The 21018-nt window shown below is 40.2% G+C and overlaps 1 protein-coding gene across 1 annotated transcript; it reads right to left on the bottom strand.

Annotated features, from left to right (window-relative positions):
- Positions 1-901: 901 nt before the first annotated feature.
- Positions 902-20457, bottom strand: sharpin (SHANK-associated RH domain interacting protein). The gene is made up of 8 exons (XM_036596480.1): positions 20124-20457; positions 13446-13620; positions 9802-9891; positions 8539-8680; positions 8348-8438; positions 6612-6927; positions 5958-6052; positions 902-4483 (listed from the first exon to the last, which is right to left on the bottom strand). Exons 1-8 carry the CDS (start codon positions 20292-20294, stop codon positions 4355-4357), a joined length of 1209 nt encoding a protein of 402 aa, XP_036452373.1. The 5' UTR covers positions 20295-20457; the 3' UTR covers positions 902-4354.
- Positions 20458-21018: the final 561 nt, after the last annotated feature.

The raw sequence follows: 21018 nt of genomic DNA, 5'->3' as shown, positions 1-21018 counted from the left end.
TTTGGGTGGTGGATCATTCTCAGCACTGCAGTAACGCTGACACGGTGGTGGTGGTGTGTTAGTGTGTGTTGTGCTGGTCTGAGTGGATCAGACACAGCACTCACTTCTGTGAGTTTATTGGCTGGTTGCAACGCAGAAATCTGATTACCGCCTGACTCATGTAGACCTGGAGTTTTCACATTATCTGATTACTCAAGTTCATGTAAATGCAAGATCAGGAGTATTAGACCCCAAAATACATATATGATAGATAAATACCAGTAGAGGCCAGTATGCATAGTCCTAATTGTCCGCCACTGACCCCCACATTCATCCTCAGCATTAGTATTTTTCACTGAGACACGCCTTTTAAAAGGGAATCACACTGATTTCCCCAAACGTCTGCAAAATCTAATGGTTAAAATGTAAACAAAGTCATTCAGAGTGAATTGATGCTCATTTAAGAGAAACTTAAGAGTCAGAATTGTTCACAGTGGTGGTGATAGGAACCAGACGTCTGAAGAAGTCAATGCCTCTAAAAGCACTGACAGAAAGTCATTACATGAAATAGTTATGAATACGCTGCCTGTCTGAGACACTGCTTTTACTTTCAAGGTAAGGTTTGGGCCTCAAATATATATTTTTTTAACAGATTTATAGCAGAGAGGTACATGAAGGACGTTGTAATGCAAAATAGAAAACTTATTGTTTGGATTTACAACTTTTTTACCATCATAACATCACATTTAAAAACATATAGGTTCACTAGATTTTTTGGATAGTAAATGAAATGGCTGTATTTGCATCGTTGTGGTCCTGAACACCAACAATGTAAAGGGATCAGGGTCAGTAAGTGAATTATGGAGCAATGTTGAAAAATCAGTGGAATTCCTCTTTGTCAATATAAACCCGAAAAAATACATTTTTTAATAGTTTGCATTTATTGAATTTGTTAAAAGATATGTTTCCAATAGGTATGAACGAGAAATCCATCTGCATAAAGGCATCCATTCAAATCCAGTCACACTTACCTTACCTTCTGTTAAATAATGTTATAAAAATAAACCAACTTACAAATTACCCTGTATCTGGCTGACCGATGAAAAATGTTGGCAAAATCAACACTGTTCCAAAATGTGGTAACGACAGCTACGGGTCTCCAGGGTGGAATCAAAACTACTGTCCGTAAAATTAACACTGAATGTCATTTATTACCATAAACGTGTTATTTGCAGTCAGAAACTCGAGTCGAACGTTGAAATAAGAGCCAAAGTGACTGGTTAGACTCGATTTCTCAGTGCGTCGTATTTTCAGCGAGGTTGTGCCGGTTGTGGCTGCTTACAATGTCTTGGTGAAGAGTATTTTACCAAGCTGCTACATACGGCTCTCCTGCTCGACTACAATGATTCTTAACAACAAGAGGAACAACAACAAACTGGCATGAGGGCAGACTGAGGTCAAGTAACGATATCAAGTATCTAAGTATATTTTAAAACTGTCTTTTACCTCGTGATTAAAATAAAATAAAATAAAAAAAAGATCACCAGACAGTACATTTTCAGAAACAGCACAGCAAGGTAAAGTGAGAATTTTCGGTATACTAAGATTTTAGCAGGATCTCATCAGAAGAGAATCATAAATGTCGGCAAAGCTGCTGCTCTTTGGCTAAAAGTAGCTTTTCGATAGAACATGTTTACAGCCGTAAACAGCCCCGGTGAAATTACATGTTGATTTTTCTAAGAGAAAATAAGTAAACACATTTTAAATATCACATTTTCTGCAAATTCCAGTGCACAACCTATTTTCTGAGTAACATATTGGAAAAAGTTCAATTTAAATTGTGCCACAACTTTTGCAAAAGGCCACATTTTATGCCCCCCCCCCACTGTTTTAAATTCAGCAAATAAACAATAACTGTGTATCCAAATGTGCAGAAGTGTCCTCTTTGTAGGGGATGTGTAACTTATCTTTACTTAGAAAAACAGCAAACCATGTCATTTGACCAGGGGCGGCAACACTTTTGCATGCCCACTGCACAAATAATTTTGGAAAGGACTTGCATGCATAAATGAGCCGAGCAGAAAAAACTGATCGGAATTTTTTTTTTTTTTTTAGCTTGCATTATCAACAGCAATTCCCAGCGTCGACAAACCCTACAAAAACCTTAGTGTGATTCACTTAATAAGATGAGAGAAATCACCAGAACAAGCCTTTGACCTCAGTCTGCGTGTGAAGATCTTCACAGAGTCAGAGCGAGTATTTACACTTGAGGAGAGGACACTGTGTAGCTGTTGTTAAAGAGAGGTCAAAATTGCTGAGTTGCTTGTGGAGACTTTGTACTCCAAAGTATAGAAGCCCATTCCTGCCATGTAGAGGAGAGAGAAAATAATAAAAGCCCCTGTGTTATTTTTTCCTCCTGTTTCTAGCAGCAGCAGCGTTCACAGGTAGATGGACATAAAACAACTGCACTGGTCACTCAGACCACCAAGCCAGTGGATCTTGATGCCACAATTTTGGGAGAATTTGTGGCCAAAATTATAGAAACATGTTTGTCGTTTATATTGCATTTACAATTAACAAACATGCTTCAGTACCAAAACCAAGTGTTGCTTTGTGACAATAAATATTCATCAAAAACTTTATATGAGTAAGAACACTGGTCTCACGTGGTTACAAGTGGTGAATCCCAGCAAAATCTGATTTGATGTCTGACTCGATCAGAATGAATCCTGAGGGGGAAAATTAGTGGTTTGTCACTGATGGTTTCGTATTTGTGAATGTGTGAAGATTCAACTGATCTGGTGATTTGGAGCTTTGGCCATTCGGGCCACAGGCTCTGCACTTTAAGTGGCCAAAATACAAGATGGTGTGGCCAGGGACACTGGGTATAGTCTGTGTTGACCCCAATTTTGACTGAGCATCTTGAAATAATGACTTATTTTCTCTAAATTCTGACTTATTATGTCAAAGTAATATCTTGTTTTTTTATTTTTTTTTGACAACAGGTTCAGCAAAGCCAAAATTCAGATTTACTGTATTAAATTCTGGAGTTCTTTAATAAAAAAATAAGTCATTATATCAAGATACTAACTCAAATTTTGAGACAATAAGCCATTGTTGTGATACAGTCAACATTAAGGACATGAGGCATTATAAGACACTAAGTCACAATTCTGAGTAAGTCAGTCATTATTCTGAGATATTAAGGCTACGATCACACCAGGCTGAAATGGCTCAAATCCAGTTTTCTGCTTTAATGTGACTCAGATCTGATGTTTTCAGAACTGTGTGGACACACAAATCTGATCTTTCCAAACCAGAACTCAGCCATTTTAATATGTGGTCCTAGATCGGATGCATATCCGATTGAAAGCCATGCGTCCTCAATGAGAATAGTCAAATCAGAATTCATGTGTTTATTTTTCACTGCGCATGCGGCATCATGCAGTACTAATGCAGAAACAGAGCCTAAACTGAAGTTAGTGCCAGTAAACAGTGCAAAAGCAATGCATTTGACCCTTTTTGGCCTTCATCCACTTCTAACAATGAACAGCTGAGAGCTTTTATTATTGCTCAGGATGTGGACATATGGGTCGTTTCAGGACACAGATTTGTTCACATTAATGACAGATGTGAGTCACTTACCTACACGAATGTGAACAATCAGGTTAAAAAAAGATCAGATCTGAGCAAAAAATCTGAATTGAGCAACGAGGCTTGTAATGTGAACATAGGCCATTTCAAACATTTGAGAAAGAAAGACATTATTTTGACATAGTAAGTCAATAATATGAGAGGTCATTATTTCAACATAGTGAATATTTTGAGAAAATAAGTCATTATTTCGAAAAAAGTAAGTCTATATTGAAATACTAAGTCAAAATTTGTGCCAGAAGCGAAGAAAAGGGAAAAAACACAGGTGCGATTTTTTCCCCACCTCCACATGACAGGAATGGGCTCCCAGACCTGAACCACCACGTGAGCTGCCCAACGTTTGCATGTTTCTTGCTCATTCCCTCCATCTGCTGCAGGCTCATCACAAAGTGGCCAGAAACGTCTTTGAGGAATAGTGGTTTGAGGAAGAGAACATGGCACGCTGCATGCAACAGAACATCCTTGATGCTGTCCTTAATAGAGTCCAGGTAGGCTGTTCCTGCCTCTGTTCACTCGGCACGTCGAGTAAATCTAGTGCCGTGTGTTCTTTATCAGCTGGTTGTGTGTGCATGAAATATCTGTCCGTCTTTTTTTTGCACTCACATCGGTGGTTTGTCATGTATTCAGTTTCCTCGTTCATATTTGCTTCCTTTTTCCTGAAACACTTCAGCTCAGTATACATACAGTACATACTTTGATCACAGTGCGATTTGGTGAACTCTTATAAATGAAGCGTCACCGGCTGAGAGCTGCTGAGCTCTGGTGCGTCGGGTCTTTCGGTACTGCAGATTTCACAGCCTGGCCTCGTGGACTTGTTTATGAAGGTGCAGGAAGGGCACGACCAACCCGTCTAGAGAACGAAAAATACAGGTTAGCATTTAGTCAAAGCTGTAGAGAAAGTGGACGAACACAGCAGTAATGTGTCATTAGCACTTGAAGTTATATATAATTATATATATTATATTATATATATATATATATATATATATATATATATATATATACACACACACACACACACACACACACACACACACACATCACTGCTGTTGGAGCAAAACCTAATATCTTCAAAATGATAACTTTACAGGAGAAGGAAAAAACATACTTTATGTTTAATGTGAGTCAATGGAACCAGACTTTTTTCCCCCCAAGTCATTTTGGGTCGTTTCTTTTGGTCCATTCTTCATGAAATTTACAATGTAAAGGGCAATATGCATCTTGAAATTATGTCAAAACCTGAATAACAACAAAAATGGAGATACAAGGTTTTCTTCCATCAGCAGCGAAATATATATTTATTCACTTGTAAGACACAACTTGGGAACCTCATCCCTCTGTTAAGTATGGTGGAGGATTTGTGATGTTTTGGAGCTTTTTTTTTCTCCAAAGGTCCATGGAACATGGCTTCATGAATTATCAGAAGATTTGAAATGGAAATCCGAAAATAGCTGCCTCCGCAAAAAAGCTCACAGTCGTGACTGGATCTTCCAACAGGACAATTATTCAAAACATCCGACAAAAAACATACAAAGATGGTCGACAGCCACAGAATCAAGGTTTTAAAATTGCTGTTCCAGTCCCCTTCTTTTCTTTTTTCTTTTACGTTTCTTTTTCTTGAGTGCCTTGCTGTCCCTTTGCTGCTGTGACACTGAGAATTTCCCCGCTGTGGGACTAATAAAGGATTATCTTATCTTATCTAAACCCCATTCAAATTTGTTGAGAGAGCTGAGGCCAAAAGAGGGGACCTAGCACCTTTCTGAAGAGATTCTGTACTGAGAAGCGGTCTCAGATTCCTTTATTTTCCAGTCTCCAGTCTCACCAACCATCATAGGAAAAGACTCATTGCTGTTATGTTGATGAAAGGAGGTTGCATGAAGTACTAAATTTCCCATGTGACATTGCTGGCCAAGAAGGTTGTCTGAGTTGTTCTGTCACTGAGACCAGAGTTTAATTCCCAGTGATGTGGCTGAGAATCCAAGAGTGCACAACCATCCTTGCGCTCATTTCTTTATCTGTTGATCTGTTAAAAAAGTGCCTTTTAAAGATGAAAATATTTGCAAAATCAAGAAAATGCCCTTAGAACCCAGGAGGTTAGAGAACAGTGGCAAAACAGTTTCAAACAGTTGATTATCTTGTAGTTTGTATAGAAAAAGTGCATTCAGCTGGCCTTCCTGAGCACAGGGCTCGAACAAACGCAGTGGAGGATGCCCAGCCCTTGTGTCTACAGTGTATCCGGATTGAGTATAAAGAAACTGCTGTTTCAATGAACACACTAAAGCTGACAAGCATGGGTGGCAGTGCGAATCAAGAGGTACTTGTACCGTATTCTGCCTCGTGTTGGGGCCACCCAGCTGCAGCATCTCCAGGTTCATGATCTCACTGATGCTGTGTTTTTCTGCTCCGCCACCACTGCTGCCTGTTCAGCCAAAACACAACCAACAATGTACTGAAGATCAGCTCTATTAGGGCTGCACAATATAACACTTAACTGTTATCACGAAATCGGCATTTGCAAAACTGATACTTTCAGAAAAAAAGACAGAATTAGGCAAATTAGCCCTCAAACCATTCACTAAACGAGAGTCTCTGAGAGTTAAATGAAGGCGTTCACATGATCCAACAGGTGTGGGTTTTCAAATATATGGATATTCACACTCATTATTTGTGTACTTCATCAAAAAAAATAAATCATGTCTGTGAGTCAAAATAAAATTACATCAACTGTATTTTCAGCTGACACTGCATCTCACAAAGTCAAAGGACAAACACAACTACAGTCACAACATACAGAAGCATTTCAAACAAAACACTGACAAATTTGAGTGTAATGTCTTATATTTCTACTATACTACGCTATACCTCATAACCGGTACACCACCCGTCCCTACTAGCGGGGAGGATTTGAACATGACTAAATTGTGGAGAAAATTAGAGAAAAACATGCACATAATTGAAAAGCATTACTAGTCAGAGACCTGTGCTGGAGTGATGGAGTCTGGGGGGCAGCGTGCTATAGCCCCTCCAGTCGTGGCTGGCTGGGCCGGTGCCTCCTGCTGCAGTCGCTGCTGGGGCTGGTGCGGGTTTTGGCGCGGGTGAGAGGAGCGCGCTCTCCTGGTCCTGCTGACACTGCTGTCGGCTGAGGCGGGCGTGTCGTGCGGAGAGGAGGTAGAGGAAAGCTGTGTCACCGTCCCGGCACACGCCATACGAACCCAGCGAGCGCTGGTCAGAGCACAAACACTGACCTATGACCCAGCGCTGCACCCGAGGGTGGAAGCCGTATTCTGCAAACATCTGTGAGCAAAATGAACCGAAATACAGACTTGAGCAAGTGTTCTTCATGTCAACCGCACGTCTAATGTGTCATCAACGTAGTCTAACTGCAACACTGCACGACCCAACAGTTAACGGTTACTAAACAGATCCTTCATGATCCGTAAGATCAAAGATCAAAGGACGCCTCACCTTCATTATTTATTTAATTATTTGTTTTACTTTCAGAAGATTTGTTTTGAAGGCATAAACTACCTTGGGACACCTCTATTATCATTTGTTCTTTTTGTTTGGTCACTAATATATTATGGAAATTGTGCTTTACCATATTCAAAAGCACACAATTTCAGCTACATTATAACTTAATAATCAATACTCTGAGTCCGGCTGAACAATAGCAAGTTAGAAAACATTCACCAAACATCCCCCATTTTACTTCAAAACAAATTTTGGGACATTAATCCAAATGCACACATTCCAACCCAGAGATCTCCACTGCTACTCCAGAAAGCCATCTAACACACCTGATGAATTTCATTAACATTCTTAAAGAAACTGTTTTGCAACACTTCAACACTGAAAACAAGCAAATCGGACAAAAAACATTGTTTCTTTGTTCCAAAATCAACCATAAAATATGTACTGACATCTTGGAAAAAGAGAGGAAGCGTTTAAAACCTGCCTGGACATACAAAACAGAGCATCCAACAAGCCTGACTGAGCACTGGTTGTGCACTCCATACTTAAAAGACTTGTCATCCAAAGAGCTAAGCAACAAAAAATTAACCTGAACAAAATACTAAATCCTGAACTACATAAATGAAAGTCCCACTGATGTTTGAGTGCTTTTATTTGCCTTACTTACGTTTTCAATGAATTACCAGGATTACTTTGAGTTTCAGTTAATAAACATTATTGCTGGCTGTTAGAACTTAATCTGATGGGTAGAAAAAAAATAAATGATTCTCCTTCTTGAGCACAATAAATTACACAATTAAATACTGGTTTAAAATATTGGTTTAATTCCATCCAAAGCTGATCATTTTTAAAATAATTATCTGCTGATTCTGATATCATTCATACAATATCACTGAGAATCCCTAATCACTAAACTACTTTGGCTTTATTTTGCAACATTTAGCTTCATGCTCAACAAAGTGTCTTTCTTGGTATAAAGAGCTAAGTAATGATTTAAATATCATACAAAAGGCATCTTTGAGGGGTGCCTGGCTGTCCATGTGAAGAAAGTGTGCATATGTTTAGGTATTTTCACAAAGAAAAATCTGCTTTCCTTAAACCCTGGTTAAAAAATGCTAATTTATTAAAAATTATTTTTAAAACCTTGATGTTTCAAACCTTTGAATGCATTTTGGAATCATCAAACATTTTGAATGTACCCTCTGAATGCATTTTGTTTTGTCCAGACTTGAGTCTGACTCACCTGCTGCTTGAGGGAGCCCACAGTCATATGGGGGACGACTTTTACCGTGACACAACAAGACGATGTGGCATCTTCCACTGCGACGGCTAAGCTGCATGTAGAGAACAGAGACATGTTATTGATGCTGCTGATAAACACTATTGTTTATTCTCTACCGGTGCTGTCTGTCTTTTTTTCCCTCACTCCCTCACCTGATCTCCCCGTCTTCAAAGTTCTTTGGAGCCGGCTGAATAGTGAGTGACATCTGGTGGTGGGCCAGCGTTGTAGCGTGCTGCACTGCTGCCTGCGCGTCTCCAGCTTCTATGGCTCTAGCCAGATCAGCACACAACTCCTCTAGAGAGCCGACAAATGCAGAATCGTCAAAGAATGTGGAACCAGCAGAGCCTTATTAGTGTATTTTTATACGACAGTTAGTTACGGCCATGCAAGCTGATTGGTTGAGAAGAGTTATTTCACCATAACATCACAGGTTTTTCACAAACACTGTATCACTCTGCTGAGACGCCGTTGCTAAGCAACGACTTTGACAGCTGTAGGAGACGCTCAAGCCATTTGAACGCTTTTACTTCTTACTTTGCCACAAACAGAAAATGGACACTTTTAAGATCACATTTGACCGACAGCTGATTTGGTCAGACTCTGAAGATGAGACGACACTAAATTCCCAAACTGTCATCACCACTGAGCAGCTTTTCAGTCGGCAGCTGTGACAGAAGAACAGCTAAACAACCTGGAATCAGCCAGAAATGAACCCAACACCATTCGCCAAACAAAATGGGCTGTAAGATGCTTTACAGACTGACTGGAACAAAACAACATTAATACTGATCTGGCAAAAACTGACAAAACTGAGCTAAACTTGATATTGCGGCAGGTTTATAGCTCAGTCTGTACTTCAAAAGGAGAGGCTTACAGCAGACTGCAAAGCGAGTGAGCGGAGTTCGTTACTCTGATGTAGCAACGAGCTGCTTGTTGAGGAACTATAATTTGGCGGAAGGAATTTCTAACATTAAAACATAATAAATGCCACGTTCACGACCCAATTTATTACTTCTTACTTTATTAATTTAACTGTTGTATAAAAGCCATAGAATACTCAAGGTCGTATGTTATGGCGAATAACATTACAGCTGTGATGATCTACGGCGACCAAATCACAGCCGTGATGTTATTTAACACACTCGCTCTCGCGTTCTATTGCTTAAACTAAGTAGTCTAAAAGTGCAGGCGTATTTGTATACTGCTCTTTGTACAATCGGTTCAAAGCACCCTCTCATCTGATGCACAACAGATCCAATAAATGCTACAGATAAGACAGACAGAGATTTACAACAGATTTATCACTGACAAAACAACACTGCCTGGGTATAACGCAGGCTTGCAGTTCCCCTTCGAAAAAGCAGGTGATGTTTCCCTCTCGTAAAATTATGGAAGAAATATCAAATGTCACTGACCTTTAGCTGATAATGACAAGGTTGCATTGTGTTCTATGGGCTTCAGATAGTGTAGTTCATCGTCAGTGGGATGAGCGGCAATACTGGCAACTGAAAGACAGAAAGAGTGAGTGGTGTAAGAGAAGCATGTCTGCAAAAATGTACAGCAGATACTATAATTGACCTGTTCGTGCTCCACCTACAAATGTGTTGTTTCGTAGTTACTGTTGCAAAGGTGAATAAACTTGGCACACAACTTTCCGTCAAGACACCTACATTTTGTGCCATCGGGGTTTTTAGGGATAAACATCTGATCGACAGGCTAAGCAGAAAGTTCACCAGCTCAGAGACATTATAAAGGAGGAGTAGACAGTTCAGTGGTTGAAAAATGAATGGGAAAGCCTGTAATGCTCAACATGGTGTCTGTTTATGGGGAAAGTCCTGCCATTCAATAAAAACACCCAATCGGCTTCCCGCTGGGGAGGGTGATATGACAAAAATATCATATTACGATACTTCACAATACATATCACTATATTTTGACACATGGACACAATGCCATGCTCAAAAATAGCCATCAAAATGCACTGAATGCACAAGGCCCATAGTTTTATTCAACATTTAAATACTGCACTACTTTAAATCCACTTAGGATTATTTATGCTCTTATTTCAATGAAACATGCCGTTGGTAAGTGTTCTTGAAGCGTGGACGACATCCAAGATACACTCAGAAAAACATACTGCTCATCACAATAGCAAAATGACAATATGACAATAAAATATTTTCATACTGCCCACCTCTACTTGCCACCTCATTTTGGAGATATGTTCATGTGCGCTAGGCAGAACCAGGAGGAAAAATATATTATTTGAGCCACAAACTATTTATGAGATTTATGTCAGATTTCACCAGTGATTTCAAATATTACTTTGAAATGTTAATGTGGCTTTTATTTTCCAGTTTAGACATCTCTCCCAATTTCAAAGAGACAGGAGTCTGGTATTGTGTGACTGCTTTCACCATTTAATCGTTGTTAGCTAGCAGTTAACATCATAGCCTTGGTATATTTGGCGACTACGATGGAGATAATAATGTCAGCAAATCTCAGCGTAACTTCAGACATGCTATGGTGGTTAGTGGTGAAGGCTACCATGTTAACTTGCTGCTGTTTAGACTGTAAAATCAGATGTTTCTCCTCAAAAGCCTCGACTATATGACAAACAAAAACTACATCCTATTTATCCTTACATCCGGAGCTTTGGCACATATAAAAACAGCACTGGAAACTTACGACACACTTTAAATTTAGAGTTGTTATAGTTGAATGTGATTTTTGAGTGTTCTGTAAAGTCCAACAGTAGTCTCCTGGGAAAGGTACACATCTTTGGTAAACATTTTGGCGGTAAACAGTGGCAAAATGTGCTGCTAACAAAAGTATGCCCCCCTCTAAAACCCACCCAAATTCCTCTATTTAATATCCAGAGTGCAATCAATAACACAAAAAACCTAGCATGCAAAAAGCTATCTGGCTAACTCAGCTGTTTCTCCCTTGCAAAAGGTTATGTTTATTATGACTGCATGTAATGTATTATCTGCACACGCAAAACACATTTTTAATCAGAGTTTCTTGAAGGGGGTTTTTCAGCCGAACTAACTTACGTTACACCCATGAGCTAACAACGTGCTTGTTGCCTGTCGGACAATGCTGACGAGCGCACCTTCACCAACTACTTTCAGCTCCACTTCCGTGAGGCACTGGTCTAGTTTAGCTATTTTTTTTCTCATTTTGTTCCCTCATTAAGTCCACATTTCCACTCACATTTAACCCAGAATTTCTCATGGTTGTCCCCAGACACTCTATACCAGATCAGGTCTGGCTCAGAGAGACTAGTTCAACAATAACTGGGAAAATACTGTGCAGCCACATCACTGCCCTTTTAGATGGCTCTCCTGCTCCAACACCTGATTCAACAACGAAAGGATTAATAATTAATTCATGAACTGAAGCAGGTGTGTTTACATAAGGAACTGTGTGCTGTGCTGCAACTTTCCAGCGGTCGGATTCTTAAAAGCCTCATGGATGTTACTAACAACGTCCTAATGGTCTTATTACACTCTTAACTATGGACTGCTCAGTGATCGGCCAGCAACGTTTTCAGTGTGTCATTCTCAAAAGAAGAATAGAAACTCCTAAGGTAGTTGTGACTGGGCTAAACGTTAAAGTGGCTGTTTTGGTATCTCTCAGTGAAAGACGGCATCCAAATATGCCTAAAGCCAACGGGAAGTGAGGGGGATGTGAACACTGGAGTTAAAGTTCTGTTAATTTTCTGTTACTTTTTGTTTGTTTATATGTAGGCATATGTCTCAACTCTGATGTCTCACTGCTTATGTTGCTGCATTTAAAAGCATAAATAAAGGAAAAACTTCTGCCTTCCTCCGAGCATGTGGTGGCGCTTCACAGGTCTCAGAGGAAGCCTGTACAAGCCTTCACCCTCCTAGCACTGGAGGTATTGCATAACTGGGGGAGCCCTAACTACTGGTTGGAACTGGATATGTCTAAATTGGGAAGAAAATTGGGGGAAAAAAAAGTAAAAAATTAAATGTGAAATAACTTTCACAGACAAAACCCTCAGCTTGTGCCTCTTGAGGTAGTCCCTTGTGGATTTTAAAGTGTGTTTAGGATCATTATCCTGTAGAAGCCATCATGTGCCTTTAGGGGTGCTCAAACTTTTGCATGCCACTGTACAAACAGGAAAGGGGCGCAAACACAAAGCACTAAACATTTTAGGGGAATTCCACCGATTTTTCAAAGTTTCTGCATAATTAAATGGTTAACATGTAAACAAAGCCATACAGAGTGGTTGTAGAGTCAGAATACACGGTAGTGGTGATAGAAACCAGATGTCAGAAGAGACGAATTCCTCTAAAAACCCCCTCACAGAAAGCTATTATGTGAAAATGCTAAAAATACGGTGCCTGACGTCCAAAACATTGTTGTACAATAGTTTTAAGACATGATTTTGGCCTAAAACATATTTTTTAAAACCTATGTATGGATAGTAAATAAAAAAGCTATGCATTGTGACCCTGGGTTCCCATCACCACCACTGCAACAAAACAGTCGGTAAGCTTCTCTACAATTAAACAATCTGAGTGACTTGGTTTCAATGATTGAATTATGTAGAAATTATGAGAAATCGGTGGAATTTCCCTTTAAAATGTGTAGAAGCGTGTTGTCTGTAGAGGATGTGAACTTATTTTTAAATCATCAGAACACGTAGTTTTACCAGGGGCACTCAAACATTTGCATACAACTGTATATAATTACAACTTCCTTCTTTTCCTGTTGCTACTAGGCAAATTTAATGTTTTTGCAGGCTAAAGTTTCACTCTGTGGGTTTTCAGCTGATTTCAGTGCTGGAGTGAGTGTGTTCTCACTGCTCTAAGGCGGTCCTAAATTCTACTACAATCACAATGATGTGGCGCAATCAAAACATGATTGAAAAACAAAGGAACAGCCAGTTTTGACAGAGGCTCAGAAGATGCGATGGTCTTGGTGGGCTATGACTGTCCTAAGTGTTTTGAGAATCCAGCCCAGGACTGGAAGTGGGGAAAAAACCCTGCTGTAGTGGGCATGAATGAAAGTGAAAGTAAACTCTGACCTCTCTGGGCTTCTCTCAGCGAAGACAGCATGACGGTGGCCCACTCCTGAGCCTCCTGCTCGCTGCGGAAGGTGAAGCTGAAGGTGTCGTGCGGAGGCTTGGTGACAACCAACTCATGACAGCGAGGCGACTTGATCTCGTACTTCACTGTGCGCAGATCAAACTCCGCTAGAGACTAAGAGAGAGAAAAGCTTCACCTCAGATTTTTTTCAAAAGTGTACGTAATATATAAAATACTGACTGGCCACATTGGTACATACAGTTTTATACCATTTCCATACCATAATTCTTTTAATTTATAAGCCAGGACCATTTTGTTCAGCCAGTGAAAGTATGTCACTCCTGCTGATGAATAACTTAAGTTGAGTAGCTATTCTATTGCTTTTTGCTTACTTTGACGGTTTTAAAATTCCTTGGTTGTATCAGTTAAAAACTCATTGGCTTTTCACAATGAAACATTTAAGCAGTCAGAGAATAAATAATTCAGTCAGAGCTGAAAGATAAATCATTTTTATATTGAAACTGCAATTTGAAAGACGCAATTTCCAAACCGCAATATCAACAAATTTAATTATAACCTATATTATCAACAATGTTGTATTGAGTTTTAAATGTGGAGTCTGGAACACTATGTTCAGTGTTCAAGCCTCAAGGCAGAAAAAGTGGATGTGCTGGTCTTCGTATCCAAAAAAAACAGGCCTCATTTTGTGGAAAATAACTGCAATGTAAATCAGTCATAACACTGTTCAGAGAAATCGCACTTATTCTTCCCAAATTGTGCAACTCTACAGTCAGTCAATGGCACCAGGTGATCTAGTAACAACTGTGAACCTTAATTCTTCATTAAAAACTGATAGAAACTGATCAGCCATTCATTAAAACAACCTCCTTGTATCTAAACTCACTGTCCATTTTACCATCTCCACTTACCATAGAGGTATACTTTATAGTTCAATGGTCAGGACCCCCACAGGACCACCACAGAGCAGGAATTATTTGGGTGGTGGGTCATGCGCTGGTACGAGTGGATCAGACACAGCAGTGCTGCTGGAGTTTTTAAACACTGTGTCCACTCACTGTCCACTCTATTAGACACTCCTACTTCGTCAGTCCTCCTTGTAGATGTAAAGTCAGAGACGATAGCTCATCTGCTGCTGCACAGTTTGTGTTGGTCATCCTCTAGTCCTTCATCAGTGGTCACAGGACGCTGCCCACAGGTCACTGTTGGCTGGATATTTTTGGTTGGTGGACGATTCTCAGTCCAGCAGTGACACTGAGGTGTTTAAAATGCTCCAGCAGCACTGCTGTGTCTGATCCACTCAGACCAGCACAACACACACTAACACACCACCACCACGTCAGTGTTACTGCAGAAAAACAGATGACCTACAGTCTGTAGTTGCAGAACTACAAAGTGCTCCTATATGGTAAGTATGTATACAGTTAAACAATGTTACTGCCTTCTGATGACGACGGCCTCATCACGCTGCTTTTAACAAATATGAGTTTGAAATATGAGAAGTGGACTACGAGAGCAGCGGCACGGTGGCGCAGTGGGTAGCGCTGTCGCCTCACAGCAAGAAGGGCCTGGGTTCGATTCCTGGCCAGGCGACCAGGGTCCTTTCTGTGTGGAGTTTGCCTGTTCTCCCCGTGTCTGTGTGGGTTTCCTCCGGGTACTCCGGTTTCCTCCCACAGTCCAAAAACATGCAGTCAGGCTGATTGGACACACTAAATTGCCCCTAGGTATGAGTGTGTGTGTGAATGTGTATGTCTGTCTGTCTGTCTGCCCTGCGATGGACTGGCGACCTGTCCAGGGTGTATCCTGCCTTCCGCCCAATGACAGCTGGGATAGGCTCCAGCACCCCACCGCGACCCAGAAGGATAAGCGGTTTAGATGATGGATGGATGGACTACGAGAGCACAGTCGTACTAGCAAAGGTGTGTTACGCAAAGTTTTGTCACTCTTCCTGACGTTGAGGTTGGTTATGTGAGGAAATGCAACAGCAAAGTACATGAATGGTCTGAGAAAATGAGGCCTTTTGCTTCTTTAGTTTAAGACTGGAGTTACAGCTTTGCTAACAAAGTCATAAGTAGCCCAAATAACCACTGTAAAAATATATGAGGGACAGTTGGGTAAATGATTGAAACTTCTCTCAAACTGCATCCTGGTCTTTATTAAGGCTGTGTAGACTAGTCGATGTGGTTTAGAGCGCACTATGACTATATCGCTGTTGTCGGAACAAAACCTCGCATCTCCAAAATGATAACTTTACAGGAAAAGGAAAAAACCTACTTTGCTTTTAATGTAAGTCAATGGAAACAGATTTTTTTCCAAGTTATTTTGGGCTGTTTCTTTTGGTCCATTCATCATGAAATGTACCCATAATGTAAAGGGCAACATGCATTTTCAAATAACATCACAAACTGAAAAATGACAAAAATAGAGGTACGCGGTTTTGTTCCGAGAGCAGCGATATATTACTGTGAGCTATTAAAATAAAACTAGGGCTGATATTCTGGTCTCGGATTAGATTCCTTTGTATTTAATATGGATATTGTCGCAATTATTGACTCTAGATCAGAACTCCTACTGTTGAGGTTGTTTGTGAACAAAGACCCTGTTGTCTGAAGTAGCTGCCCGCAGTTTTGCCCATTTTTATAGTTCTCAGTAAGTCATGCATCGTAAACCACACTGACAAGTCTGTGCAACCTAAAATTAACACCTGGATGTGGTCTGAGTGGTTAGAAAGAAGTTTTGCTGACGTAGTTCTACAGAAATAATTTTGGTGACCATTGAGTTTTAGTGTTTGTTAGCAAGGTTAGCCTCATCACTCCAGTTTCAAATTAAAGAAGCATACCACCAAACATGTCTCGGACATCGACTACCTATACTGCTTTTTGTAAATATATGCTTGTTCTGAAATGAATGCCTGCAACATGCTCCAAAAAAGTTAAGGCCGGGGCAATTTAAGACTAGGAACGTGGTTAAATGTTCAGAAAGCACTTTAAAAGAGGTGATATGATTGTGCTTGAGTATAAAAGACCATCCAGGAAAGGTCTAGTCCTTATGCCAAGGGTGATCGAGGCTCACCACTTATTCGGACCTCATTCACTAATATCTTGCTAAGTTTTTTCTTAAATTTGTTCTTGAGAAAAAGTCCACGTCAGATTCATGACGTGTTCTCAAACCGCACAACTGTTCACACCTTTGCGCTCTTGAATTTGCACAGTTTCTATTCTTACTTACAAACAAATCCCAAGTAAGAAAACATTGGTGAATGTCAGAATCTTTGTGAAAACTGCCTAAATGGGTTTTAAGAAAGTTCTTCTTCAGAACGTTGGTGAATGAGGCTCAACATCCCTCGACGAGCGCTTGCAAGGATTTTAGGTATTTCACCCTCGACAATCCATTACAGCAAAGAAAGACTCAGGGAATCCAGAAAAAAACGCATAAAAATCAAGTCCAAAAACCACAACTGAATGCACGTGACCTTCAACTCCTCAGGATATCACACAGATCACACCTTCAACTCCTCAGGATATCACACATGGACTGCTGTCAATAAATACCGCCCAACGCTGCATCCACAAATGCAAGTTATGACTGTACTATGCCAACACTGCTCAGAAACACCGCCAACTTCTCTGGGCTTGAGCTCATCTGAAATGTACTGATGCTCAGTGGAAACATGTATTGTGGTCTAACATGTCAACCTTTCAGACTGTTAATGGAAATAACCAGTGTAAAGTTACCAGAAGCCAGTGTTTGTCAGTAAAGTTCAAAAGCCAGTGTTTGTCATGGTATGGGAGTGAATTTGTGGGTAACCTGCACAACTGTAAAGGCATCATTAACGCTAAAAGATAGATACAACGTCTGGTGCCTTTGTCTTCTTTTTCAGGGTCGTCCATGCTTATTTCAACACGACAACACCAAGAAACTTTCTGCACATGTTACAACAGAATGGCTGTAATCAGAGAGGGCTTGTGCTGGACTGGCTTGCCGGTCTCCTACTGAAAGCACATTATGAAGTGCAAAATATGACAAAAAATGCCTGTTCGTCTGCTCAGCTGAAGACTTGTATAAACAGAAGAATGTCAAAAAATTCCACTGTTCGATCTCTTCAGTCCCCAAATGATTACTAAGCACTACTAAAAGTAAAGGTGATGTAACACAGTGGTAAACATGCTCCTGTCCCAGCTTTTCTGGCTCATGTTGCAGGCATCATATTAGGAATGAGTGTATATTTACAAAAAACACAAATTGAGTTCATAAGATAAAACATGATATATTTTGTTTTTGTCCTGCTTTCGATTTAATACAGGTCAAGCAGAATTCACTAATCACTGTTTCTGTTTTCATTGGCATTTCACACACTGTCCCAACCTTTTTGGAACTGGGTTTGTACATAGCTGAGCCAGCTATGTCAGCTGTTTCTGTTTTTAATTCCTGAGATTCACATTCACTGCTGTGAGGCCACAGCAAAAGCTAACATAAGTCTTACGGTAAACCAACAGTTTTTAACTAAGTAGGCTAATCAGGCTAATCATGCTCTGGTTTTCAAGGCCAGCGACTCACATCAGTGAAAAAAATCTGCACGTTTGTACTCACAGTGTTCGGCTATTTGGGTCAAAATCTTGTTTTGCACAGGTGCTCTTAAATTCTGGTCACATTTTTTTTATAAATATAAAAGGAGCAGTGCAGGTGTTTTGCTCGCACTGTAGAAACCTGTATTGTAGATGCTATAACAATACAGGAATAATATATGATGAGAAAATCGTTTCTGTCAGGATAAAACCTTGTATCTTTAAAATGGTACCTTTACAGGAGAAAAATCTTAACTTGGAATGGAAATTAATGGAACAAGATATATTTTTAAGTCATTTCTATTATTCTGTTCCTCGTGACATTAGAACAGTAAAAGACAATGGGCATTTTGAAATCGTCCAAAAACATTAAAAACTACAAAAATGGAGCTAGTATGTTTGTCCAGACACGACAAAATGCTCTATATTATTACAGACATTAAGAGTGTAAAAAATTCAAGAACAGCCTCAAAAATGGAGGAAAAAACACGTCCCTCGGTTTCCTCCAAGGGTCTCTAAATTAGTCTTTTGGTTTAAATCACTGCCAAGAACCAGATATTTGTATTTTCTAAAAGTTTACACCTCTCCTGTAACGGCACTCCATTATCCAAATGTAATTTTTAATTTGATTTATAATTAAATGCTTATTTCTTCTGCTGTTTATAATCAAGTTTAAATCACATTTTTATTCTCCTACATTTGAAGTACAGGGAGATTCACTCGAAGGAGGCCCCGAATATTCTGTAATAACTCTCGCTGGGATGAAGCAATCTGAATAAAACAATGTGCCATGTGCTCCTCAGTATATGGGGCTTCGAACAAGCCAGGATGCCCCTGCATCGGAGCGCTGAGGTAGGCGCTGGACAGCTGTCGCGACGTTCAACCCCCGTTTGCAACTTCCGGGTGCGTACCCCCGTACCCCTTCATGTGTCTGGCAGAAAACGGAGATCACTTCCAGCATTGCATGCAATGCAATCGATCACACATACGTCAAGATATGTAGATTGCTTCATCCAAATGGAGTTACAACAGAATATTCGGGGCCTCTTTCGAGTGAATCACCCTGTATCTTTGTATTTCCTCATTTGCAAAGCACTTTGAATGACCTCAGTGTAAAATAGTGTTAAATATATAAATAAATAAACCTGTCTTGCCCAAGACTCTTATCGTTCATAATGACACTAATGTCGACACCCTGACTATTCCTGAATGAGAGTTCTTAATATTATTTAAGGTGGAACGGAAAACTTGAATGAGATGCTGGAAAGTAAGAAACCCAACTGTTGTCAGCTTCCTGTTCACCAGCTTCTTATTCCAATTTCCCCATTCCACCTTAAACGGTGCAGCAGTTACATTCTGGAATAGAAATAATACTTCATTACACCATTTAAGGTGGAACGGAACTTAATTAAGGTGGAATGTAACTGAATAACCGCAGAGTATGACGGGTGTTAAATAAATAAACCTGTCTGCCTAAGACTCGTATCGTTTATTAAGATACTAATACAGACAGCCTGACTATTCCTGAATGATACTTCTTGATATCATTTAAGGTGGAACGGAAAACTTGAATGAGAAGCCGGAGAGTAAGAAACCCAACTTTTGTCAATTCTTGTTCGAATTTTCCCCGTTCCACCTTAAGTGGTGCAGCAGTTATTCTGGCGTCTCTCATTTAGTCTTTTGGTGGAAATCACTGCCAAAAACTAACGTTAGGCACTTTTATTTTCGAACAGTTTAGATCTAAGGCTGAGATACCGACACCGCGATTTCGATACCGATTCCTGAACGATAACTCTTTACATCATTTAAGGTGGAACGGAAAACTCCGAAGAGAAGCTGGAGAATAAGAACTTCAGCTCCTGGCCTCCTATTCGCCAGCTTCTTGTTCGAATTTCCCCGTTCCACCTTAAGTGCTCCAGCAGTTACATTCTGGAACGGAAACGATACTTTTTTTTACACCATTTAAGGTGGAACGGAGCGAACTGCTGCACCATTTAAGGTGGAACGGAAAAATCTCAACAAGAAGCTGGCGAATCCAGCTCCGTCTCTCCGTCTCTCTCTCCCTCTCTCCCCCTTTCTGAAGAGCCGAGTTACCCTGACGCGGCCGCTGCCGCTGGAGGTGTCTCTGAGGCTGAGGCTGAACTCTCCAGGCCGCTCGGGGTTCATGCTGAGCTGGAGCCGCAGAGCCTCTGATCCCGCCGCGGCCCCGGAGCTCAGCGCCACCCGCACACGGACCGACATCAGCACCGTCAGCCCGCCCGCCATCGTCACCGCTCAGCCCGGGGGGAGGAGGAAGAGGAGGAGGACAGCGGGACTAGGTGTGCGGCGTCTTCATCACCCTCATCACCATCATCACCATCATCACCACCACCGTCTTCATCCTCATCACCATCCTCACACCAGCACACCACACACACACCAAAACAGGAAGAGAGTGCGACCGATATTTACTTCCCCCTCGAAGCTGAGAGCAGCGCTAATGTGGACCGAGTAACTTTACTTCTGCATTTTTACTGAGAGACTCAAATAAAACCATTTATTAAATCATAATAACGAGAAAGACTTTCCAAATCTAATAAGTACTGCTATCTCATAATTATGACTTTATATCTCATAGTATAGAGACATAGTTTTCCAATAATCATGACATACTTAGTCATAATAATATGCTAATAAGTATATACTAGTGAAATACTAGTTAGGTTAAACATTCATAATACAGTACATACATACAGTATTTCACAATTATGACTATGTCTTAATTACGACTTAATGTCTCATAATTATGACTTAGTATCTCAATTAAGCCTTAATATTTCATAATTATGACTTAGTATCTCAATTAAGACTTAATATTTCATAATTATGATTTACTCTCAATTAAGATTTAATATCTCACAATTATGACTAAGTATGTAAATTAAGACTTAGTATCTCATAATTATGACTTAGTATCTAAATTAAGACATAGTATCTCATAATTATGTTT

Source organism: Colossoma macropomum, unplaced genomic scaffold, assembly GCF_904425465.1.
Source record: "Colossoma macropomum unplaced genomic scaffold, Colossoma_macropomum, whole genome shotgun sequence".
Classification (NCBI taxonomy): domain Eukaryota; kingdom Metazoa; phylum Chordata; class Actinopteri; order Characiformes; family Serrasalmidae; genus Colossoma; species Colossoma macropomum.
Note: the sequence above shows the minus strand (reverse complement) of the source record. Positions and strands in the feature narration are given on the sequence as shown.